At 51.7% G+C, this 19,451-nt stretch overlaps 5 protein-coding genes across 5 annotated transcripts; 2 read left to right on the top strand and 3 right to left on the bottom strand.

Moving 5' to 3' along the window:
* Positions 1-3,694: 3,694 nt before the first annotated feature.
* Positions 3,695-5,185, top strand: MRS44_003843 (uncharacterized protein; the record flags this gene model as incomplete). The annotated part of the gene is made up of 3 exons (XM_065623404.1): positions 3,695-3,850; positions 4,083-4,565; positions 4,622-5,185. 3 exons carry the CDS (start codon positions 3,695-3,697, stop codon positions 5,183-5,185), a joined length of 1,203 nt encoding a protein of 400 aa, XP_065479476.1.
* Positions 5,186-5,704: 519 nt separating this feature from the next.
* MRS44_003842 (uncharacterized protein) lies at positions 5,705-6,697 on the bottom strand (the record flags this gene model as incomplete). The annotated part of the gene is made up of 1 exon (XM_065623403.1): positions 5,705-6,697. One exon carries the CDS (start codon positions 6,695-6,697, stop codon positions 5,705-5,707), a length of 993 nt encoding a protein of 330 aa, XP_065479475.1.
* Positions 6,698-7,371: 674 nt separating this feature from the next.
* MRS44_003841 (uncharacterized protein) lies at positions 7,372-8,475 on the bottom strand (the record flags this gene model as incomplete). The annotated part of the gene is made up of 1 exon (XM_065623402.1): positions 7,372-8,475. The coding sequence occupies one exon, from the start codon at positions 8,473-8,475 to the stop codon at positions 7,372-7,374; it is 1,104 nt and encodes a 367-aa protein (XP_065479474.1).
* Positions 8,476-8,655: 180 nt separating this feature from the next.
* On the top strand, positions 8,656-11,360 carry MRS44_003840 (uncharacterized protein; the record flags this gene model as incomplete). Its single annotated transcript, XM_065623401.1, has 2 exons — positions 8,656-8,921; positions 8,984-11,360. 2 exons carry the CDS (start codon positions 8,656-8,658, stop codon positions 11,358-11,360), a joined length of 2,643 nt encoding a protein of 880 aa, XP_065479473.1.
* Positions 11,361-16,128: 4,768 nt separating this feature from the next.
* On the bottom strand, positions 16,129-19,073 carry MRS44_003839 (uncharacterized protein; the record flags this gene model as incomplete). The annotated part of the gene is made up of 3 exons (XM_065623400.1): positions 16,129-17,199; positions 17,240-18,847; positions 18,921-19,073. The coding sequence occupies 3 exons, from the start codon at positions 19,071-19,073 to the stop codon at positions 16,129-16,131; spliced, it is 2,832 nt and encodes a 943-aa protein (XP_065479472.1).
* Positions 19,074-19,451: the final 378 nt, after the last annotated feature.

The following is a 19,451-nucleotide window of genomic DNA, read 5'->3' as shown; positions in this document are numbered from 1 at the left end:
GATAAAGACAGACACCTTACACCCATGTGGTATGACATGGCTTCCGTGCACGGCGAGCAGTGCTAGTGTCTAGCACGTTCTCGCCCTTCTCATCAGTTGCCAGGATCCTATGGTAACCTCACCAGCAGGGATATCAACTCTACTGTCTTAACCAGCCATCTAGAGAGACGGTAAATTGAACAAGACATATAACCAGCTGTTCCATGGTTTCAATGCAGAGCCAAGCATACGAGTCCTCATACGCCTGTGAAACAGTCAATGCCACATGTATTAGAGAGGAAATATGCCGACTCGGCTCTTGCTCAAGACAGAAGGTGCTATGCGGGAGAAGAGGCTGATAGAGCCATGGCAAGGAAGTATTGAAAGCCAATTCCCCGTGCCCCTGGTTATGATGGCGGTGGTGTCTTTGGGTGCGGGCAGGTCCAACAGGTCAAATGCTAATGACTCGCCGGAGTCGGCCGTCCCCGGCCTCTCGTCACCTAGCCATCCCTCTCAGGAGGTAAGGCCTTCCTGATTGTGTATGCTGATCAGTTAGAATCGCGTTCGGGTGCCCTGGGCTCGTCCAATCGACCGAGATGGTGCCGGTGTCCTCCTGAGGCTCATGCATGCGCCCGCAGCTTTGCCATCAGAGTGATCAGAAATGTGGAACTCGCCGTCTTTGGAAGCTTCCGAGACTTACGTGCAATGCCTTCCAGCCACAATCATTGTAGGACACTGCACTCTCATGCTGCCTTCCATCTACAGAGATGGCCGAGCTGGCACCCTCCTTCCTCTTTCATGCCAACTACGGAGTGATCCTCAATATGGGTGTGCTTGCCTCGGTGTTGCGGCTCCGATGGGAAAAGGGCCAGTATTGTACTACGTGGTAATCCTTGCCGGGCAGAGGCCGAGGCAGAATACCATGCACCTCCAACGTCTCCTCCTCGGTGTGCAGGCGTGCGTTGTAACGACGGAGATATGATGCGTCAGGTCCCATCCTGCATGATGCTAGTGCTGATTTCAAACTCGACGTGATTGGTCCGACGCCATGCCAACATGAGCTCCAAGGTCAACAAGCCAGAAATAGACTTGACCTCGACGGCGACAGGGCCCACTGTAGTGTGGTCTCGTTCTTGCTCCCCTGAAAGTGCTGTGCAGTCTGTAGGCCTGCAGCTGGATCACGCCCATCCCATGGCGTACAGAAGTCCTGTGCCATTCTATTGCCCTTCCTTGTTAGAGGTCAAGTAAGGCTGTCTCGAGGAGGCAGACATACAACCGCATCCTCCAGGCCGACTCTGCCCTCCCTTTATTCTTTTCGAATATTATTAATAATGCCCCCTTAAACTGTTAAGACACAGCTCGCAGTAGCGGTCGCTAGTAGAGACCAAGACGAAAGGGGCGGAGGTAGAGGTATTTAAGCAGACAGTTGCGCTCGTCAACTTGCAATAAGGTAAAGCATCTCCTCAGTTTCTTTTCCCAGCCCGCACCCATACCCAGCATCACCCCGGAATTCACCAAGTTTCATTGAGCGGGCATAAGGATGGATGGTATAGGGACGCAGTCCGAAAGTTCCGGTCTCCCGTCCATCCAAAGCATCGCCACGCGTCTCTGTCAATGCTCATTCCCCTTCCACCTACCTTGGCAGGCCCCCCTCCGGGCCGATGCCGTCAGCCCCTTAGGGCGAGGGTGAACATGCTCGATTAGCCCAGCGTCCCACACCTTGGTGGCTGAGGTCGGGGCCTGGCAAGGTCACTCCGCCCTCAATAGCAACCTGCCGATGAATCCCCTGGAAACCTATGCAACCACAATGATAGGCTTAGTTCGGCTTCCCCGAGGACTCTGCCTTGCCAGTGACCAGGATTTAATCCCTGGCAATGCACAAGATGAGACAATGGGGACCATGAAGGTCATGTGTGTCAGCGAAGCTGCACTGGTGTGATCCGGCAGTTCAATGATTCGTACAACTCCTCGAGTCAACGTCAAAGGGCCTCAAGAACCTTACGAGGATATGCCGAGTCTCGACACCAGAGAATAAGAGAATGGATTTACATACAGCCTCATCCACCGGAGAGAGACAACTTGGGTGAGGTACAGGCTCTTTCACAGAGCTACGACGTGTCTCAGGCTGATGGCCTAGAGGCGGAGAATCCTCTAAGATGGCTACCAGATGGAGATGGCGTGTAAATCATGCCATCTATTCTCGCCAAGTTTGTTGGGAAAGCTATGTCCTTCGGGAGCCTTGATCGACTGCAGGGGCGTCTTTCCATCGAGGAGAGTCGTGCAGAGAATGCACGCTCCGATCTCCGGCAGTGAACTCTAAGCTTGCCATTTCTTCCTTCTATTTTGTTTTCGAGAAAATGCGGCTGAAGATAAGGCTTTTATCGCAGGGCATGGAGGTGATAATGTAATCCCCCATTGTCTATATATATTGGACTGAAAATGACGCGAGATATGAAGGCCGTAGGAGATATGGAAAACTTTTTTGCTATCCAAGTTTACTGGGACCGGTTGTCTAGAGCTTGGTAGAGGACCCTATACTGTGGCCATTTTCCAGAGGGTTGAGGTGTCTGTGGATAGGTTGGTACAGTGTTGTTATAAGGATCAGACAGTGGGGTAGAAGTGTTTCGTTAACTCTGATATACTAAGGAGCTGGTGGCGAAGCGGACCGCTTTAGTATACTAAAATTAAAACCCCTGATAGATATAAAGATATATTATATCTATCAGAGTTATGCCGGCCTTGACTGCGGATAAGTATTAAATAGGAAAAAAACTCAAAATCCCTTTGCCACTACTTTCTATATATCACTATAACAAAAGCTGCATCCTAGACAACAACAATAGTGGCGACATCCAAGTTTAAGCTTTCCTCCTTCACTATACCTTTCGGTAGTTCGGGCTACAACTCGTTCAATGATGAGAACTGGTGGCGTTGCTTGTATATATACTGCACGAGAGCGCGGACTGTCAGGATGGTTTCGGACTTGGAAAGCAATGACCTATACAGTGTCAACATAGATAAAGCATACGATACAGCTCGCCATATCTCAGTGAAAGTCTCTGATTTTCATATCACTGGACGCGGAATGAGGACCACTCATATTGACGGTGAACCTCTTACCCGTCCAGCAAGCAGCTTGTCCGACATTCGCCGCGTGTATAAAATGTGTGATAGGGTAAAGGCACGGAAAATGCCACTAATAAACGACCAAGGGAAACTTGCCAAAGTAACGGCTAATGATGTGTCTAGAGAACAATGTGGGCGTTTAGATTCTTAGCCCCTTGAGAACCTTCATAGAAAGCCTCGTAAATGAGACGCCCCGCGGCCACGTCTATGGGTACGATGTCAAGTTTGGCCTCCGAGCGCCCGTTAGCGATCCGGAGGACGCCACTGCCGAAGCTAAGAACTCAACCCGCGAATGCAGCCAGCACGAGTCCATATCTGAATGGTTTATACTGCTGGGTGCTTATCCCTTAGCCATACAGTATCTGCGATGCTTAGCAGCAATGCTGGTGCCTGATGTAAAGCTCCTGCATCAATGACATACCCCAGCATAAAAGCTAGAGTAATATTCGTAGTCAGCAAACGGCTTTGTGCAGCCCCCACGTCCCCGTTGTCATAATCGAGCGTAGCGCCTTGCAACCTAGAGGCATAAATGTCTCCATCATGACCATCCCATCCTCTAGTTTCCCAGCTCTAATATCGCACTGACACTATGGCAAAATCTACTGGCATGGCCCTAGGAAGGCGTTTGATTATATTCTACAACGACTTCATCGACGTCGACAACGACCTCAGTGCTTTGCTTCTACTTCGATTCTTTGCTAGAAAGCCTAGCACGCGAATCCTGTGGATTCTGGAGCCGCGCGTGGTATCCCTAGGGCTGTCAATGACGGCAGACGAGAAGGAGCGTTGCAAGGAACTAATAGAAAAGCACTTCCCGAGGCCCGGAACCCCCCTCTGAAAATCCTATTAGGCGGTCTCCTTAAAAGGGAGGACCTTGACGGCATTAAAGGCCTTTCCGATTGCGATTACGAACTAGCAAGTTATTCCTCATGTTGCGGTCGCTTTAAGGCAAAGTGCTCGGCTGACTGATTATGCAGCTTAGAAAAGCTATCAAACCAGGCTATGGTTCGAAAGAAGACGCCAAGAAGCATGCTGAACTTTCCGCGTGGGACCTTGCAGCACTCTTGGACGAACGGTCCGGCACACCAGTGGAGGTTCTGATGGATTTTCAAAGCCTAGATGAGATCACGAACCCGGTCAACCTAAACGCTCATCACCACGAAGAACTCGATGCGCGAAGCGAAGATGAGATCAAGTCATATAACGATGCCATGGAATTGAGGAACCATGACGAGAGAGTCAATTCTCTGCGGGAGTGGTATCGGGAATGTATTGACCGAGCAAAGAACTTACCTAAAAACAAGGAAACCTCCGTGAAGCCCCTCGATTTTGAGTCCCTCTGCAGCCAGATCAAGGACGCAACGTCCGTCAAATTCTTCGGGGGCTCCTCGCTTGGGATACTCTCAAGACTCCTGAGCAGAAAGAGCGTTGCTTCTAAGGTCGAATGCTATATTCAGGCGGTCCGTTAGAACTTGACGTAGCTCGTCAACGAGCACATTTGCTAACAAGATTCAAGGGATCATGCGACCTATCAAAGAATTTGTTTCCAAATCAGTTCAACATCCAACTCAACTTGAAGGCGTCCAGGCACGTGCTCAAAGATTTATCAAACTTCAAGAAGTTTACGGCCGTGCCAACGCATTCGGCGAAAAGCATTAAATACGCCGCCTCAGATCTAAAGCAGGCAGGTGGCTCCCTCATAGAAAGGAGAATTTTGGGATTTAGCTGTCATGAAGATCCACTCAAGATTGCAAAAGGACTTATAACTCTAGATAAGAATTATCCTGATAAGATTGTCATCATGCCGGATCTTACTGCGTTTATATGCGCTCTCGGCCTGAAACACATCAGAGCCGAGACGAGCTTCGTGCGCCTTAACGACACGGACGACGTGCTTCTTTTCGAACCTATCAATCCGGCCATGGATACCGACTCTACTAAGATTCCGATATTCGATCTAAAGGCTGACAGAATTTTGGGGCCTCAGGAAGTTGTAGATATTTTGACTGCACGGTCGCGCAGCCAGAAACTGTGGCTCTACCTCGCCAATCAATGGTGTCGGCTTTTGAAGTGGGCTTAGTAAATAGTTGCAATCACTTCGTCTAGCTTGTCCGACTGGTGCTATACCTAGTCCGTTACTCGAACCCTATTATAATTAATATCATTAAGATATGGCGCGTATCGATAATATCGATAACCAATGGCACTCGGGAGCTCGTATTCAAACATGGTGTTGCAGATCTCTTAGGCAAACAATAGGCATCGAATATTGCTTGTCCTGACGCGGCCTAATATCATGATACTCGACCTAAATTCGGCTGCTGGATAAATAAGGGGGATCTGATTGCGAATAGACCCACAGATACAGCTGTCTATAGAACCGTGTTGGAAACAGGTGGGCAACCCTCATGTTCTTTTAGATTGTGACTGTGAGACCTCTCTAAAAGCCTTAAACATAGCCGGGATCAACCGGAAGGAAGCATGCCAGCCCGAATATTCATTAGAAGGCGGAGTATCCAGGGCTTCAGGCAGTCATCCAGAGGAGGCATTGGATAGAAGTTTGCATTTGAAAATAATATATCACCACTTCAGATAGTTTCTAGTGCCTCTCTGGAGGTTGCTCAACTGCGAGCCCTGCATTACGAAAGTGACCCTCAGCGCTGGCCTGCCGTTCGCCAACAGCTTGAACGCACGACTTCACGTACGCCCCAAAGTCTTTCTGGATCAGGTTGACGTGTTCATCCCACCGTAGTTTCACATAAGCCTTCATCTCGGCAAAGTACTCTTCAATCGGGTTCGTGTCGGGAGTGTAGGGTACTATCATCTCCACTTTCACGCCAGCCTCATCACACATCTGCTTGACCTTGTCTGAACAGTGAATGCTAGCGTTGTCCATGACAAGCACAGATTCCGGTTCTAGCCATCTGCCACAGTGATGTAGCAGCTGCTCGATAAAGTCTACAAAGGTCGCAGTATCAGTCGATCCGCGATAGACGCGCGAAGGCTTGATGCCCCTCTGTGTGTAAGCAGCCAGAACCTGGTACGTCTCCTCTCGTTGAAAGCGAGCGATCTGTATGGGCGGTACGCCCTTGGGAGCCCACCCCTTTCGTCGAACGCCGATGCTTTTATCCAAGCCAGATTCATCGAGAAAGATCAGATGATACGATCGATACCCGTCTAACTTTAGTCTGTAATGATAGTAATGGCGCAGCTGCGGGTTTCGCTGTCTCGCTACGCGGCGTGTATTCTTACGAGTCCATTGCATAGCCTGCAGGGTTCGGGTGATGCGCGTGGGCGACACATCTACGTCGAAGCGCTTTCGGAGGAAAGCAGCCATCTCACGTCTCAGCATTTCCGGCTCTCTGACCAGCTCTCTGCAAAGTGCATCTCGCATGAGAGGGGTTATTTTGGGATCGGGGCCGGCGCGGTTAGTAGGGGCCGTTGCCGTACCGAATCGTCGTATGGTCGATTGTGTTCGATGAACGGTCCGTTCAGTGCAAGGGATTAGTTTGGCGATTTCGCTTATCGAGCGCCCTTCGAGCAGCATTGTGCGGATTCTATCCTTCTTTTCTGGAGTGAGTCGAGGGGCCATTTCATACTGTACCAGGTGATGAGGCAGGTTGTGGTTCCTGGACGTTGGAGACGAGAGAAAAGAGAAAGCAAGGAGGAAAGCAAAGAGGTGGGCGGTCACAGAGTATCCTGCCTTGTCCGAGGTATGTAAGCCTGAGATGTAAGGCCACCTGCTACTGCTCTTTGGGCGAAGACACCAAGACGCCACGGTGTCAGGATGACAGGTCCAACCCCCCACTAGCCACACACAGTACTTCAGCCACGCTTAGTCCGTTTTGGGTAGAATCACCACATTAAGGGGATGGCATATGCTCCTGTGTCAGACAACTGGCTCCACAGGGATCATTGATGGCACCAGTCAATTGATGAGAATTATCTATACAAAAGAGAATGACGTTGCTGTCTTAAATAGAAGACGAAATCCGTGTGGAACGGAAATTGCAAGTGGAGTTCCGGAAAATAATCCGGTGGGCTATGCCGTGTGTGCGACAGGCTGATATGCGACATCCTGACGACGAAACCCATGGCCGGATCGCGTGATCAACTACGGATCTCAAGGAACTGTCGAATCAGACCCATTACATAGGTCCAAATGTTAGGTTTCCTCCCACATCACCCTGATTGATCCAAGCGCTGTCTCCGAATGAATTGCCCGCAATACTACGTCCATTCGAATGGCGTTGATCTGCCCGCACGTCAGCCTGGAAAATCATGGAAAGAAGACCAGGTTGTACCGTTCGTCTGGGTCGAATCTCGGTCTCCATCATGGACTGCGTATCGTCCCAGAATGGCTTTCGCCACAGATGCAGCAGTAGCTGCGGCAAACTCTTGCCAGGCTTTGTTCTTGTGGCTATCTGCATAGTCGCAGATGCCCTTGACAACGACGCACGGAACTTCATCCCACGCCCCCGCGCCTTCCATCTCAAACGCGATGAGGTCGTGCTTGGCGGCGATGCGATCTCGATCCTCCCCACTCTTCATGACTGTGTTGCCCGACCCCATTCGACCGATAAAAATCTCTGGGCTAAAGTCTCCACCCTGGACAAGATCCTCAGAACGCCTTCTCACAACCACACTGGTGGAATCACATCCAGCCTCGACACACGAAGCTTTAGAAGCTGACTCGCAGAAGATGTCAGTGTCATCAGCACACACGCTACACCCATTCCCATGTCTGTGTGTATATGTCGGAGGATACAATTTATCTTCCTTCGTTCCAGGATATTGGTAATTGGCTCGGCGTCGTTTTTTCTTAGCGGCTTCCTGCAAATGCTTCAGGTGTTTTGAAGCCTCGATCTGCAGCCGCTCTCTCATGAGCTCTGTTTCAAAGACTGCAAGCAGGCTTCGGATGTCCTTGTTGGCTCTTCCAAGGCTGTCTTCGACTGTGTTCTTCACAGCAAAATATCCAGGATATTGCCTGCCGTAGTCGTATTGGATGATAGTCTTACTCACTACAACATCGCCCAGAAATGCATCGAAATTAGCGATGCGGGGGACACCACCGCAGATGCCGACGAGGATAGAAAGCTTTAGACCAGTATAGCTCGATCGCAAGCTGGCAGTTGCAGCCGCTGCGCTGTTGGTGCCCATGTTTGGAAGAACAGCCAGAACAACGTGGTGGTCTCCGATGCGACCAGTGATGTAGGTATTCGTGTCGCCATCGGCTCGGCCGTAAGGGTCACGTTCCTCGTCCCAAAACTGATCGAACAGCAAGGTGACGGCATCAGCCTCGTGAGGCAGAGCGCACACTATGGCAACGCGAAAGCTTTTGCGGTCGGCAGGTGGTTGTAGGGAAGCCATCGTGTGGGTTGTGATTGTACTGCGAGAGAGGGACGAAGCCTGAGACGGACATAGTCGAGGGGTTTGTGTTGCTGCCTTACGTTATCACGTGGGGAGCTGAGATTGGGTCGGCATTTCTTCCCACCGCCGCAGTTTGGGCTACATTCATGTTCAGCAGGTCTCAAATGAATCACTGACATGATGTCAGCGCATTCGGGACACGAACAGCGTGACATCAGGCACAGCCATTTCCGCGACCGCAACTTCATCAACCAGGGAAACGTTCAAGGGAATATTTACTACGGTCTGTCCCACCCACCGGCCCCTGCCGAAGTCGTCCGCGTCATTCCTTATCCCCGCAACGAGGACTTGGTCCGTCGCGGGGATCTCGTCGACAGATTAGACAAGCTTCTACCGCAAACGCCGGGATCCCATAGCGCCGCCCTCTGGGGCCTAGGAGGATCGGGGTAAGTCTCCACTTCCGGAATGGCGCGGTGTCGCGAAAGTACTGACAGACGAACGAACCAAGTAAGACGCAGATTGCGCTAGACTACGCGTATCGACGATGTGACGCCGACGAGGAATGCTGCGTCTTCTGGGTGCATGCAGACAACGAAGCGACTTCTTTGGCCGATTATAAGACGATCGGGAAGAAGCTCGGAGTCGACGAGCGGCTTGACGGGCCAGATCTGCTTGATGCGGTGCGCGATGGGATCGAAGCACGGCCAAAATGGCTGATGGTGCTTGATAATGCTGATGACCTGAAGTTGTTTGGAGTGGGACAAGCAAAAGGAGACGGGACGAACGAGAACCAGAGCCTACGGAAATATATCCCTTGCACGTCGCAAGGGACCGTACTATGGACGAGTCGAGACGCACACATCACCGGTACGCTTGTCGGACCGCGTCAAGGTATTGAGGTGCGATCTATGGCGATGGACGAGGCGACGACGCTCCTGGCAAGGGTCAGAGGCGAGCCGCCGACTGCGGAGGAGGCATTGGGGGAGGCAGGAGTGGATGCTCTTCTGGAAGAACTGCAGTGCCTCCCGCTGGCGATCTCGCAAGCTGGGGCATACATGCGACGCATGTCGATGACGGCTGAGCAATATCTAGACCTCCTCAGGCAAGGCCAGACTCGGTGGGAAGTGCTGAAGGTGAGCGACGCTGACCGACATCGACGGCCAGAGGTATCGAACAGTGTGCTTGAGACGTGGAGGATCTCGACGGAGCGGATTCGCGTGGAGAGCGAGATGTCGTACCGGATGCTACACGTGATTGCGTATGTGGACAGTCAAGACATACCGCAAGAACTAATGGCGGCAGCTGCTAGTCGGTGTGATACTGACGATGCGGACTCAACGAGGCAAGCTACGGAGCTTAAGGTTCTGGAAGCTGTCACACGACTGAAAGAGTTTTCTTTTCTTAGCCAACCCCAGACGGAGGATGGCGGGCGGAGCTACGAGATGCACAAGCTCGTGCAAGAAGCTATACGATATGGGCTGAGGGTAAGAGGCCCGATGGAGATTGCCCTAGGCAATTGGCCGGGGGTGGAGAGCGAGCCGGAAAATCATGAGGCGTACTATTCTGGCATAGCTCTGGAGATAGCAGACGACCTTTTCCCGTCATCAGAACCGACTTCGTGGGCGCGATGCGAGCAGTACATGACGCATGCCATACGAGTAGGGGAGTGGGCGGAGGTGAGCGGGACGGAGATCGAGACATCTACTTTACTGGAGAGAGTATCGCGCTTTCTCTACGATCGAGGGCGATGGAGAGAGAAGGAGCCGGTAGACAGTCGGGCATGGGACCTCCGGCGAGATATGCTTGGGGAGAAGCATCCAGATACGATCAGGAGTATGGCGAACCTCGCGGCGACGTACCATGAGCAAGGTCGATATGACGAGGCTGAGAGACTGAAGGATAAAGCACTGGATCTCCGACGAGATATGCTTGGGGAGAAGCATCCAGATACGATCAGGAGTATGGCGGACCTCGCGGCGACGTACCATGAGCAGGGTCGATATGATGAGGATGAAGAGATCTCGGTCAAAGTACTGGAACTCCGGCGAGAGATGCTTGGGGAGAAGCATCCTGATACGATCAGGAGCATGGCGTCACTCGCGGCGACGTACCATGCGCAGGGTCGATATGACGAGGCTGAGAGACTGAAGGATAAAGCACTGGATCTCCGACGAGATATACTTGGGGAGAAGCATCCTGATACGATCAGGAGCATGGCGTCACTCGCGGCGACATACCATGCGCAGGGCCGATATGACGAGGCTGAAGGTATTTACCTAGAAGCACTGGAACTCCGGCGAGAGGTGCTTGGGGAGAAGCATCCAGATACGATCAGGAGTATGGCAGACCTCGCGTCGACGTACTATGCGCAGGGTCGATATGACGAGGCTGAAGGTATTTACCTAGAAGCACTGGAACTCCGACGAGATGTGCTTGGGGAGAAGCATCCAGATACGATCAGGAGTATGGCGGACCTCGCGGCGACGTACCATGAGCAGGGCCGATATGATGAGGATGAAGAGATCTCGGTCAAAGTACTGGATCTCCAGCGAGAGGTGCTTGGGGAGAAGCATCCAGATACGATCAGCAGCATGGCGGACCTTGCGACGACGTACCATGCGCAGGGTCGATATGACGAGGCTGAAGGGCTTCATCAAACCGCCTTTGAGCTTCGCCGGCATGTTCTTGGAGAAAGTCATCCGCATACGATGCAAAGCATAGAGTATCTCGCCTCTACACGGGAGTCATTACAACGATCACCGTCTCTTGTGGAATCAGTCCAGTCTTTGGCGGTCACGCGAGTCCGCGAATCGGGGGAAGAACGGAAGCCGCGGCACAGATCTTTATGGGAGGTGATGCATGGGAAGGGTCGGGCGCTTTCGTAAATCGAGATCCCACAAAAGTAGGAGCCTTGATTAATCTCTGTTTCTAGCTAAGGGTCTACTGTATATTTCCCGTAGTGCATGGCGCATTTGCCGTTTTTATTGGTACTGGGGATGATTTAGGTTGATCCTCCAAGCGGTAAGCGGCCACAAGTCGGTCGTAGGACGGGTTGTTGATGCCTGAATAGCGAGGCACCACTATTCTGTTATTGCTGGTGTTGAATATGTGGGGTGTCACGTGTGGGTCAAGGATCTTAAGATTAAAAGCAGGTCCTTCAGGGGCAGATACTTAACGAACACAACACGAATACACTGATTCAACCAATGGACCGAATACACGTACTGTCTGACAGCTGGAAGGGGGCAGGCGCTGGTCGTGCACTGTGCATGCGCCACAGTTGGCCCAGTTTCGTCCGTTTTTGGCAAAATTGTAATGATAGGTTACTGACATTAAACCCGCACCCCACTGTAACTAATCAATGTTTTACGTGCTCGCTACTAGGATGCGTATGCGTAATCATTAAATACAGACTTTGGTCAGAATCGGACGCTGGGATAAGGATAATTAAGGTGGATCTTCCGAGGGGTAAGCGGCCAGAAGTTGGTCTCAAAATTCAGGCTATTGATGCCTGAATTTTGAGGCACTTACATGCTGTTATCATTGAGAGAGGGCAGGGGTCATATCGGCACTAGTCACACACTGTGCATGCGCCACAGTTGGACCAGTTTTGTCCGTTTTTAGCAAAACTGTAATGATGGGCTACTGACACTGAACTCGCACCCCACTGTATGTGCTCTGCCACTATACTCATTATTTCTAATTGCTTACGTAGGTGCTGTCTTTTAAGCGTGTTGTGTTCTCATCCGATCAACAAAAAGGGTCATATTTTTAGCACGCTCGCAAAGTGCTTGAAGAAGACTAGCCGTTGTCATGAGCCTCTTGATCGCGAAACATCCTAGCGGCGAACTGGGCCGCGGCGACACATGGAGACGCGGAGGCGAGGGCCCGGGGCCGATCAATCACGACGCGTATTCGCCAGCAAGAAACGTTCTGACACGTCTCATCACTAAGGCCGCTAGGAAACAGAGGTTGTATGAGGCCAGAACACAACCCCGATACAGCAGAATTGGCATCTATCACACACGACCTCGAATGGCCCCCGCCAGCAATCAGATACAACTCCAGAGGCATTTAGAGACGAGAACAGGGTCAACATACCCGTTAGTCCAACATAAGCCAACGGGTAGCCTGATTACCCTTGAGCCACTGCGCCGTACAGATGCGTAACGAAAAGCCAATAGGATACCGTTCCGAAACCCCGAGCGGAATCAGGTTTTGGATGCTGGTCATCAAAATGGCAAGGGAACCCTTGACCAGGCCTTGGCCCTCGGGTACTTTCAAGTGGCAAGGATCCTCCAGCTCCGGATTCAGCACTTCATGAGTTAAGCACGTGACAAAGATGTGCTGCAGGCGATGGGTTGAGGCAAGCCCGCAACGCTTCTTATCCACACTCTTAATGAGCAGGGGTAACGGGTGCATGTCAAGAAAGAGTAGGAGAAGTGAGCCAAGCACTCAAAGCAAGTGGTCATCCCTCGACAAGCAGGCAGTGTGGGCTCGGCTTAACCTACCGATACAATCTGGGCTTCAGACAGTAGTGTACTTAAATTCCAGACGTAGGACCCGTAGGGGAAGAAATCTATAGGCCAACCTGAATATTGTTTGGGGCTAAGAAAAAAAAAAAAAAAAAAAGAAAAAAAAAAAAAAAAGTCTAACCGAGTACACCTTCGCCACCAACAAAGAAATCCGCTAACGCGTAACCCTCCACACCCCAGAGCCCTGCGCCTGAAGACTGACCTAAGCCAGTGGGTTCAAAACTTGAGAGAGGTTGATTGGTTGCGCCATTAAACGTCGCTTGAAAGGCGAATCATAATCCAAGTCTGACATCGGGACTAGATCAATGTCGGCCCCTGGCCCTTCCGGGTTGCCACTGTCCTCCACCACATTCTGCTGAGGCTTAGAGCAATCAGGAGGAGGAGCAGTAGCAGCTCGATCCTCTGCACGTTGAACAAATCAGTACGCAAGCCATAATAATCATTAGCCTAGGGCATACTCACCTGAAGGTTCAGAGAGGGTTGAGTTTGGTTGCTCGTTAGAATGTGGATGCTGGAAGTCATTCCCCTTATGCTTTAGTCGATATCGTTTCTGTGCCCGTCTAAGTTGGGCTCTTCGTTTGTCATTGTTGATATATCGCCTTTGACCGTTTTCAACGCCAGTCTTCGTCATGCTGGGCAAAATCGCAAAAGAGTACACATAGATGATGCAGAAGAAAGTCACGCTAATTCTCTACAGTCCCCCGCCTCAGTCAACCAGTATAGACACCGACACTTTATACTCGGGATTTTTTTTTTCTTCTCGCATGCTGTTCACAGACTTGTTGGTTCATGTAATGAGTCCCGTCCCGACAGACTGGAAATGGTGGGATCTATCCACCGTTGATGCGACAGGGGAAGGTAGGAGACATTGACGGGATGTCAACATTCCTGTTAGAGTAACGAACTTTTCTCGGGGAGTTATCACAAGTTGCCTCGAACCTCTGATCGTAGTCATGGTTGAGGGATTCATTGGGGAGGCCAGAGAAAACAATCGACGTGACGAGCCAATGCTGCTCAAGTTTCACTTGCAGCTACCCTACACCTACAGCGAACAAACAGACAGTCAGAGAAGGAAGAGCTACAGGGCTGCGAGAGTCCCAGAGAAGAGACAAGCTAGTGGAGGGCTCCTGATGCACTGTCAATATGCCATCCATGCAGCACGTACCGAGACTACGGAATTGATGACGGTAGGTATGTTGATCAGAGGTGGAACAAAGAGGCGTGGGCTTGCCAAGCCGACGCGCGCCATTAAGGATGCTGCCTTGCCGGTGATTTGATTACATGCTCCCTGCGCGACCTCTGCTTCCTCAAAAACCAGGGAGGAGGTAATGCATTGATGACAATCATCGACGCTCAAATTAGACTAGATTCGCCCATCATGCGTCGTATTGCAACGAACGGCCGGTTTCACCATTGACGCCATGTCAGCAATGTCTGGATGTAACTGGTAGTGGTAAGGAGGATCGCACACTGACAGGTTGATGGAGACTATGCCGCACAGAGGGGGCTGGAACTGGATTGAGATGAGCGGCTTGAAAAAAAAAAAAAAAAAAAATAGAAATAAATAAATAAATAAATAAATACAGCTGTTCCTCTGGGTCTGTTTCGCTGTCATGAGCAAGAAGCCGCTGCCTCGCGTGTGATGGGCGTTGGTGGGTGACTCTCAACTCTTTTCTCCCTGGCAAGACGGATCCACGCGGCCTTCAACCAGTTGTTTTGTGGCCAGTTAGATTACCTACCCCGCCGCCTCCCGCATTGGGGCTAGTTGTTCGCTTAAGAAGTTAGCGAGCTTCAGAGGTCCCTTGTAAGCGACTGCAATGTTGTTAAAACGTAGATAAGCTGTGTGATTTATGTGAGCAATCACTCGCAGAAGGATTGGAAGGAAAGCGAGGCGAAGTTTATTGCCCTGCACTCTTGACGTGCTGATTACCGTGACTGTGCTAAAAGGGATGCAAGAGGAAGCAACGGCGAAGATGAGCGCAGTCGCTGGCCGTCTTGATACACAAAGTAGTTGCTTGATTGGGACATCACACACGAGTGGCTCAGAGGCTTAATAGGACTCGCGTCTATACACCAGCTCACCAAAAACTAAGGGTATATCCTGTGTAAAATTTTATTCTGCAGCAGTCGGCCGTGCTGTGAGCTCTTGAATCTGTCTGGCAGGAACCATTCCGCTTCTTAATTTTGAAAGCGGAACGTGCGCAGTGGCCTTGATCCCCGGAAGACCCGGACCGTCATGGCCCCCTGAACTTCAAACGACCTGCCCTATCAGGGTAGTCACCGAAGGATCCTGTAACACCGATTGCGGGGCCTCATTAGTTCATGCTACGGAGAACGGATAGGGGAAGCCGCTGCGCTGCCAAGATGCTGAATGGTGAGTCCGCATCCCCTGCTGCATGGAACCCGTGACTTGGGGCCGGGTCGAGGAAGGAACATCAAACCCCGGGATCGCAGACGGTTTCACTTCCTGAACCGTCAGCTTTACCGCACTGCAGTTGAGACTGCTTGCGGCAAGCACACTTCTTGATTACGCCGGGGTTCATACAGTACAATACTGTAAATCAGCTGATGTACGCAGAGTGCTACGGTATGATGCTACGGTTATGCTTACTCGTGTGCTCCACATAAGCCGGACGATGCCGGGTAGCGGCGGCTTCCTCCGATGAAACTTGCAAACCAGTTCCTTCTAGGGCCTGGCTCTGTAAGGCCACTTCTCGCTCCCACCAGCTGCCCATCATCATCTTGCCATATCGTGTGGCTCCACGGCGCCGGACATCCAACCAGCCAACAGTTGGCCCGTCCACCCTCTACCGGAACAATCTCGCCGTCGCCATCCGAGTGGCACAGCCGACGGATCTACGTGTACCCTAAACCTTAAATCAACGACCAGCCACCCGGGAGAGCAGTGGCAGCGCTCTCAACAAGTCAAGTCAAGACAAGCCAGAGGTCTGGCTTGTCTTGACTTGACAACTTAGCGGTCTGTCTTGACTTGACTTGGCTTGACTTGATATCTTGTCAAGCCTATTCAAGCCGTGTTAGTAAGCAGGCCGGCCATCGTGAGCTCAACTGCAGACTGTCATCTACGGACAAAGCAGCCATCTAGAACAAGAGCCCGGCTTTATATCAGTGGATTCCGCCGCCAAAACTTCACACAAGTGAGCATCTCCATCGTCAGATCTTGGAGTGAGTGTCGCTGCGTGCCAACCAAGAGCTTGGCGAGGCTGAAGACCCTCTCACACTCGCACGCCGTCGAAGGTATGGATAGCAGATCGTACGCCATCCTCGCAAGCCGTGGAAAGTCCTTCTCTCTCTGCCGCCACCACTCGAAAGGATCCTCAACCGCCTCGTCTTCGTAGATAGGTTCTTCAAGATACTGTTTAACCTCGTCCCGGCTGGCCGGAGAGGGGCGTTGGGCGAGGTAGCTGTGCGCTCCGAGATGCGAGGACTTCATCTTCTTCTGTATCGGGGTCGGTTGGGTAGGCAGCTTATTGTAATCCCGGTCGAAGAATTGTTTAAAGCTGTCGACTATGCGGTTGGCTTGTTCCCCAGGAAGGTATTCGCGAATCCACTTATCCTTGAAGGCCGGATGTAGAATCATAGCCGTCCAGTAAGCAGGCGAGTCCTCTAGTAAATTAACGTATTTCTCGAGCTTGTAAATGGCGCACGTGATACAGCCGCGTATGGCTCTGAGATTCACGTCGGCGATCTCGGTTTTTGAGGGCGGATTTGGCCATCTCTCACGCCGCTGCCGTTGTGAGCCCTCTTCTTCTCCATCTTCTTGCTCGAGGACGTCTTCGGCGCCGGAGTCCTCTAACGCTACGGGTGGGTTGATCGATCCGACTGGCCGCCCCGGAAGGTCAATCACGGAATCCCGGTATTTGTGAGGTAAGCCCACGTTGCGCTGGGGTCGCTGAGATTGAGCAGCAGGTGGGGAAACAGGCGGCGAAGAGGGCGACGAGGAACCCTGTGAGGCAACAAAGCGTAGTGGCGCGTCGCCAACTCGGATCTCTCTCTCCGGCCCCTCGATCTCTGGCCCAGGGAAAACTCGGTCAGAGTCACTGTATTCGGCGAGCTGCTTGCGGAGGTGATCAACGAGGTAAAATAACGAGGCAGCGGCCTCGGCAAAGCGAGGCACTCGACCTGTCAAATTATTAGTTAACCAGTCGTAAAAGTTGGGAGAAAAACCTGCCTTCGAAATACTTAGTTAGCTTTTTAAACGGTAGTAGTACCTCAAGAGTAATTGCTAAGACATGCCAGTCGTCTTGCGAGAGGAGATATTCTTCCGGAATCCGCTTCGTTTTATCTGCATGGCGAGACATAACCGTTGTGTAGATCTCGATCGGGTCTTTTAATCGGAAAGCTCTTTCTACGGCAGTGAAAAAGGAATTCCATCGAGTATCGTTGTCTTGGAGGAGCATTAGTTGGCTAACTTCCCACAGGACTTCGCCGAATTCGTCGACTTCCTCCTCGCTAAGCTTCCCTTGCGCGTATTGAAGGAAGCCCTCTCGGCGTTGCGAAGACCTTCGGACCCAGCCTTGAAGATTGTGAATCCTGACGAATGCGCCTGTTGGCCGCCATTCTTCGAGGAAGTCGAGGATCTTTTGAAGGGCTGCTTGTTCCGCTGGTTGCGATTCGAGGCTCTTAAGCACGTCTTTGAGCTTCCCCTCGAGGTAACTCGTTGCGCCGAGGTTGTAGATGTGATTGGTACAGCGAATTCTACGCTCCTGCGGCTGAACGTCAGGTAAAAGAGCGGCGATAATTTCGTTGACTGCGCTGTCATTTGCGTCGGCGTTGTCGCACGTGAAATAACCTAACTCGTCTGCAGAGATCTCGTACTCCGAGAGTACTTCACGCAACGTTGGACCGATATTTTCACCAGAGTGCGCGCCGCGGAGCTGCCTCAATGCCAAAAGCGACGTCTGCGGTCTTTTTAACGCGTCTGTGAAGTGAACAGTCACGCCGAGAAGCGCGTGTTCTTGAGGAGAAGTCCAAAGATCGAAGGTGAGATGCTTCTTGTATAGAGAGGCGGCAAGCTTACTTCTCAATAGCTCTTTTTGCGACCGGTACTCTGCTTCTAACCACGATCGAATTGTAATGCCGCTGCGAGGCAAAAGCTCGTCAACGAGTTCTTCGTTCAACAAGCCGAGAAGCTTTCGAAAGTCAGGGTGTTCGACGGCCGAGAAGGGTATATCGGCATCTACAATCCAACGGAGCAGTAGATCCTTGAACAGCTCTGCCTTCGACTTCGGAATAGCTAACCGGTCTACGGCTTGCTTTTGCAAGTCGAGTACAGTTCGCTGGCGTTGACGCCGGCGAGGCGGCTCAGACTCTGTAGTCTCGCTGTCTACCTCGCCAACAAGAAGATGGTGATCTTTCCTTAAGTGCCTAAGCGCTCCGCTTGTGCCGCTGTTGACGAGGGCGTATAGCGATATTTCCTTCTTGTTATCACACTGGTTGCAAAGCCAGAAGTCTCCCGTCTCCCTATTTCCAACGATTTTGGTGAGCCGCCGGCCATACGGATCGATAGGTGACTTCCTCCCCCTCTTCTTCCTGTGTAGCCACTCGGTCGGCACGTAATCTTGGCGTTGGATCTTGATCTTGCTCATCAAGCTAACTTCGGTACGGATCTTGTCGGTGTCGATATCTCGGAGCTGGTCGGCAACGGACCGTCCCCCGCGAAAAGTAGCAAACGCGGTGCTTCCGGCTGCGGCGGATCTCGTGTTCAGGGTCGAGGGCTGGCTGGCCGTCTCGGTAACTGCTTCCGAGAGGGCGGTCACCGAAGAGGTATCGTCAATATCGGACATGATGACGGTGATGAGCGTGGTGCTCGGGGCTAACTTTTGGCCGTGCCAGCAGGATTTTTACCATCCAAGCCACCGTGGCTATGACCACCATAGGGTCCCTGCTTACCAAGCCGGTATCAAGACAAGTCAAGCCAGCTAAAAAAGCCGTCTTGATTGATAAGATGGTCATCTTGACTTGGCTTGACTTGACTTGGCTTGTCTTGTCTTGGTTAGGCTTGTCTTGTTGAGAGCGCTGAGCAGTGGTGGTTCGGGGCCACATCGTTGAACCGTAGACGCCCGACTGCGGCGCTTCAGAGGAGCGAAGAAGTCCTCTCAGGGCTCAGCAGAGCCAGTTTCGCAGTCTTCCAGCTCTGCAAGAGAGTTGCTACAGATCGACCCGGGGGCAGAGAGCGATTAAATGCCCGGCCCATGAGAGGCCTCCATAGGTGACGACTGTCTAGGCGGTGGGAGGGCAGGACTAAACTGAAACCGACCTACAGCGAAGACGAAGACAAGGTCTACAACATCCTTTGTCATCCTGGCGTTCTATGTGGATGAGCTGTCTTCGAGGAACCCCTCTTCGCCCGTCTCATTCAGACCGGCATTATCATCGCCCTCATAGCATAGTAGCGCGAAAATTAGCCGAGAAAGGAATTCC

The sequence above is a fragment of the Fusarium solani genome (genome assembly GCF_023522795.1).
Source record: "Fusarium solani strain SB1 chromosome Unknown bctg00000001, whole genome shotgun sequence".
Classification (NCBI taxonomy): domain Eukaryota; kingdom Fungi; phylum Ascomycota; class Sordariomycetes; order Hypocreales; family Nectriaceae; genus Fusarium; species Fusarium solani.
This window is presented reverse-complemented; position numbering and strand designations above follow the sequence as displayed.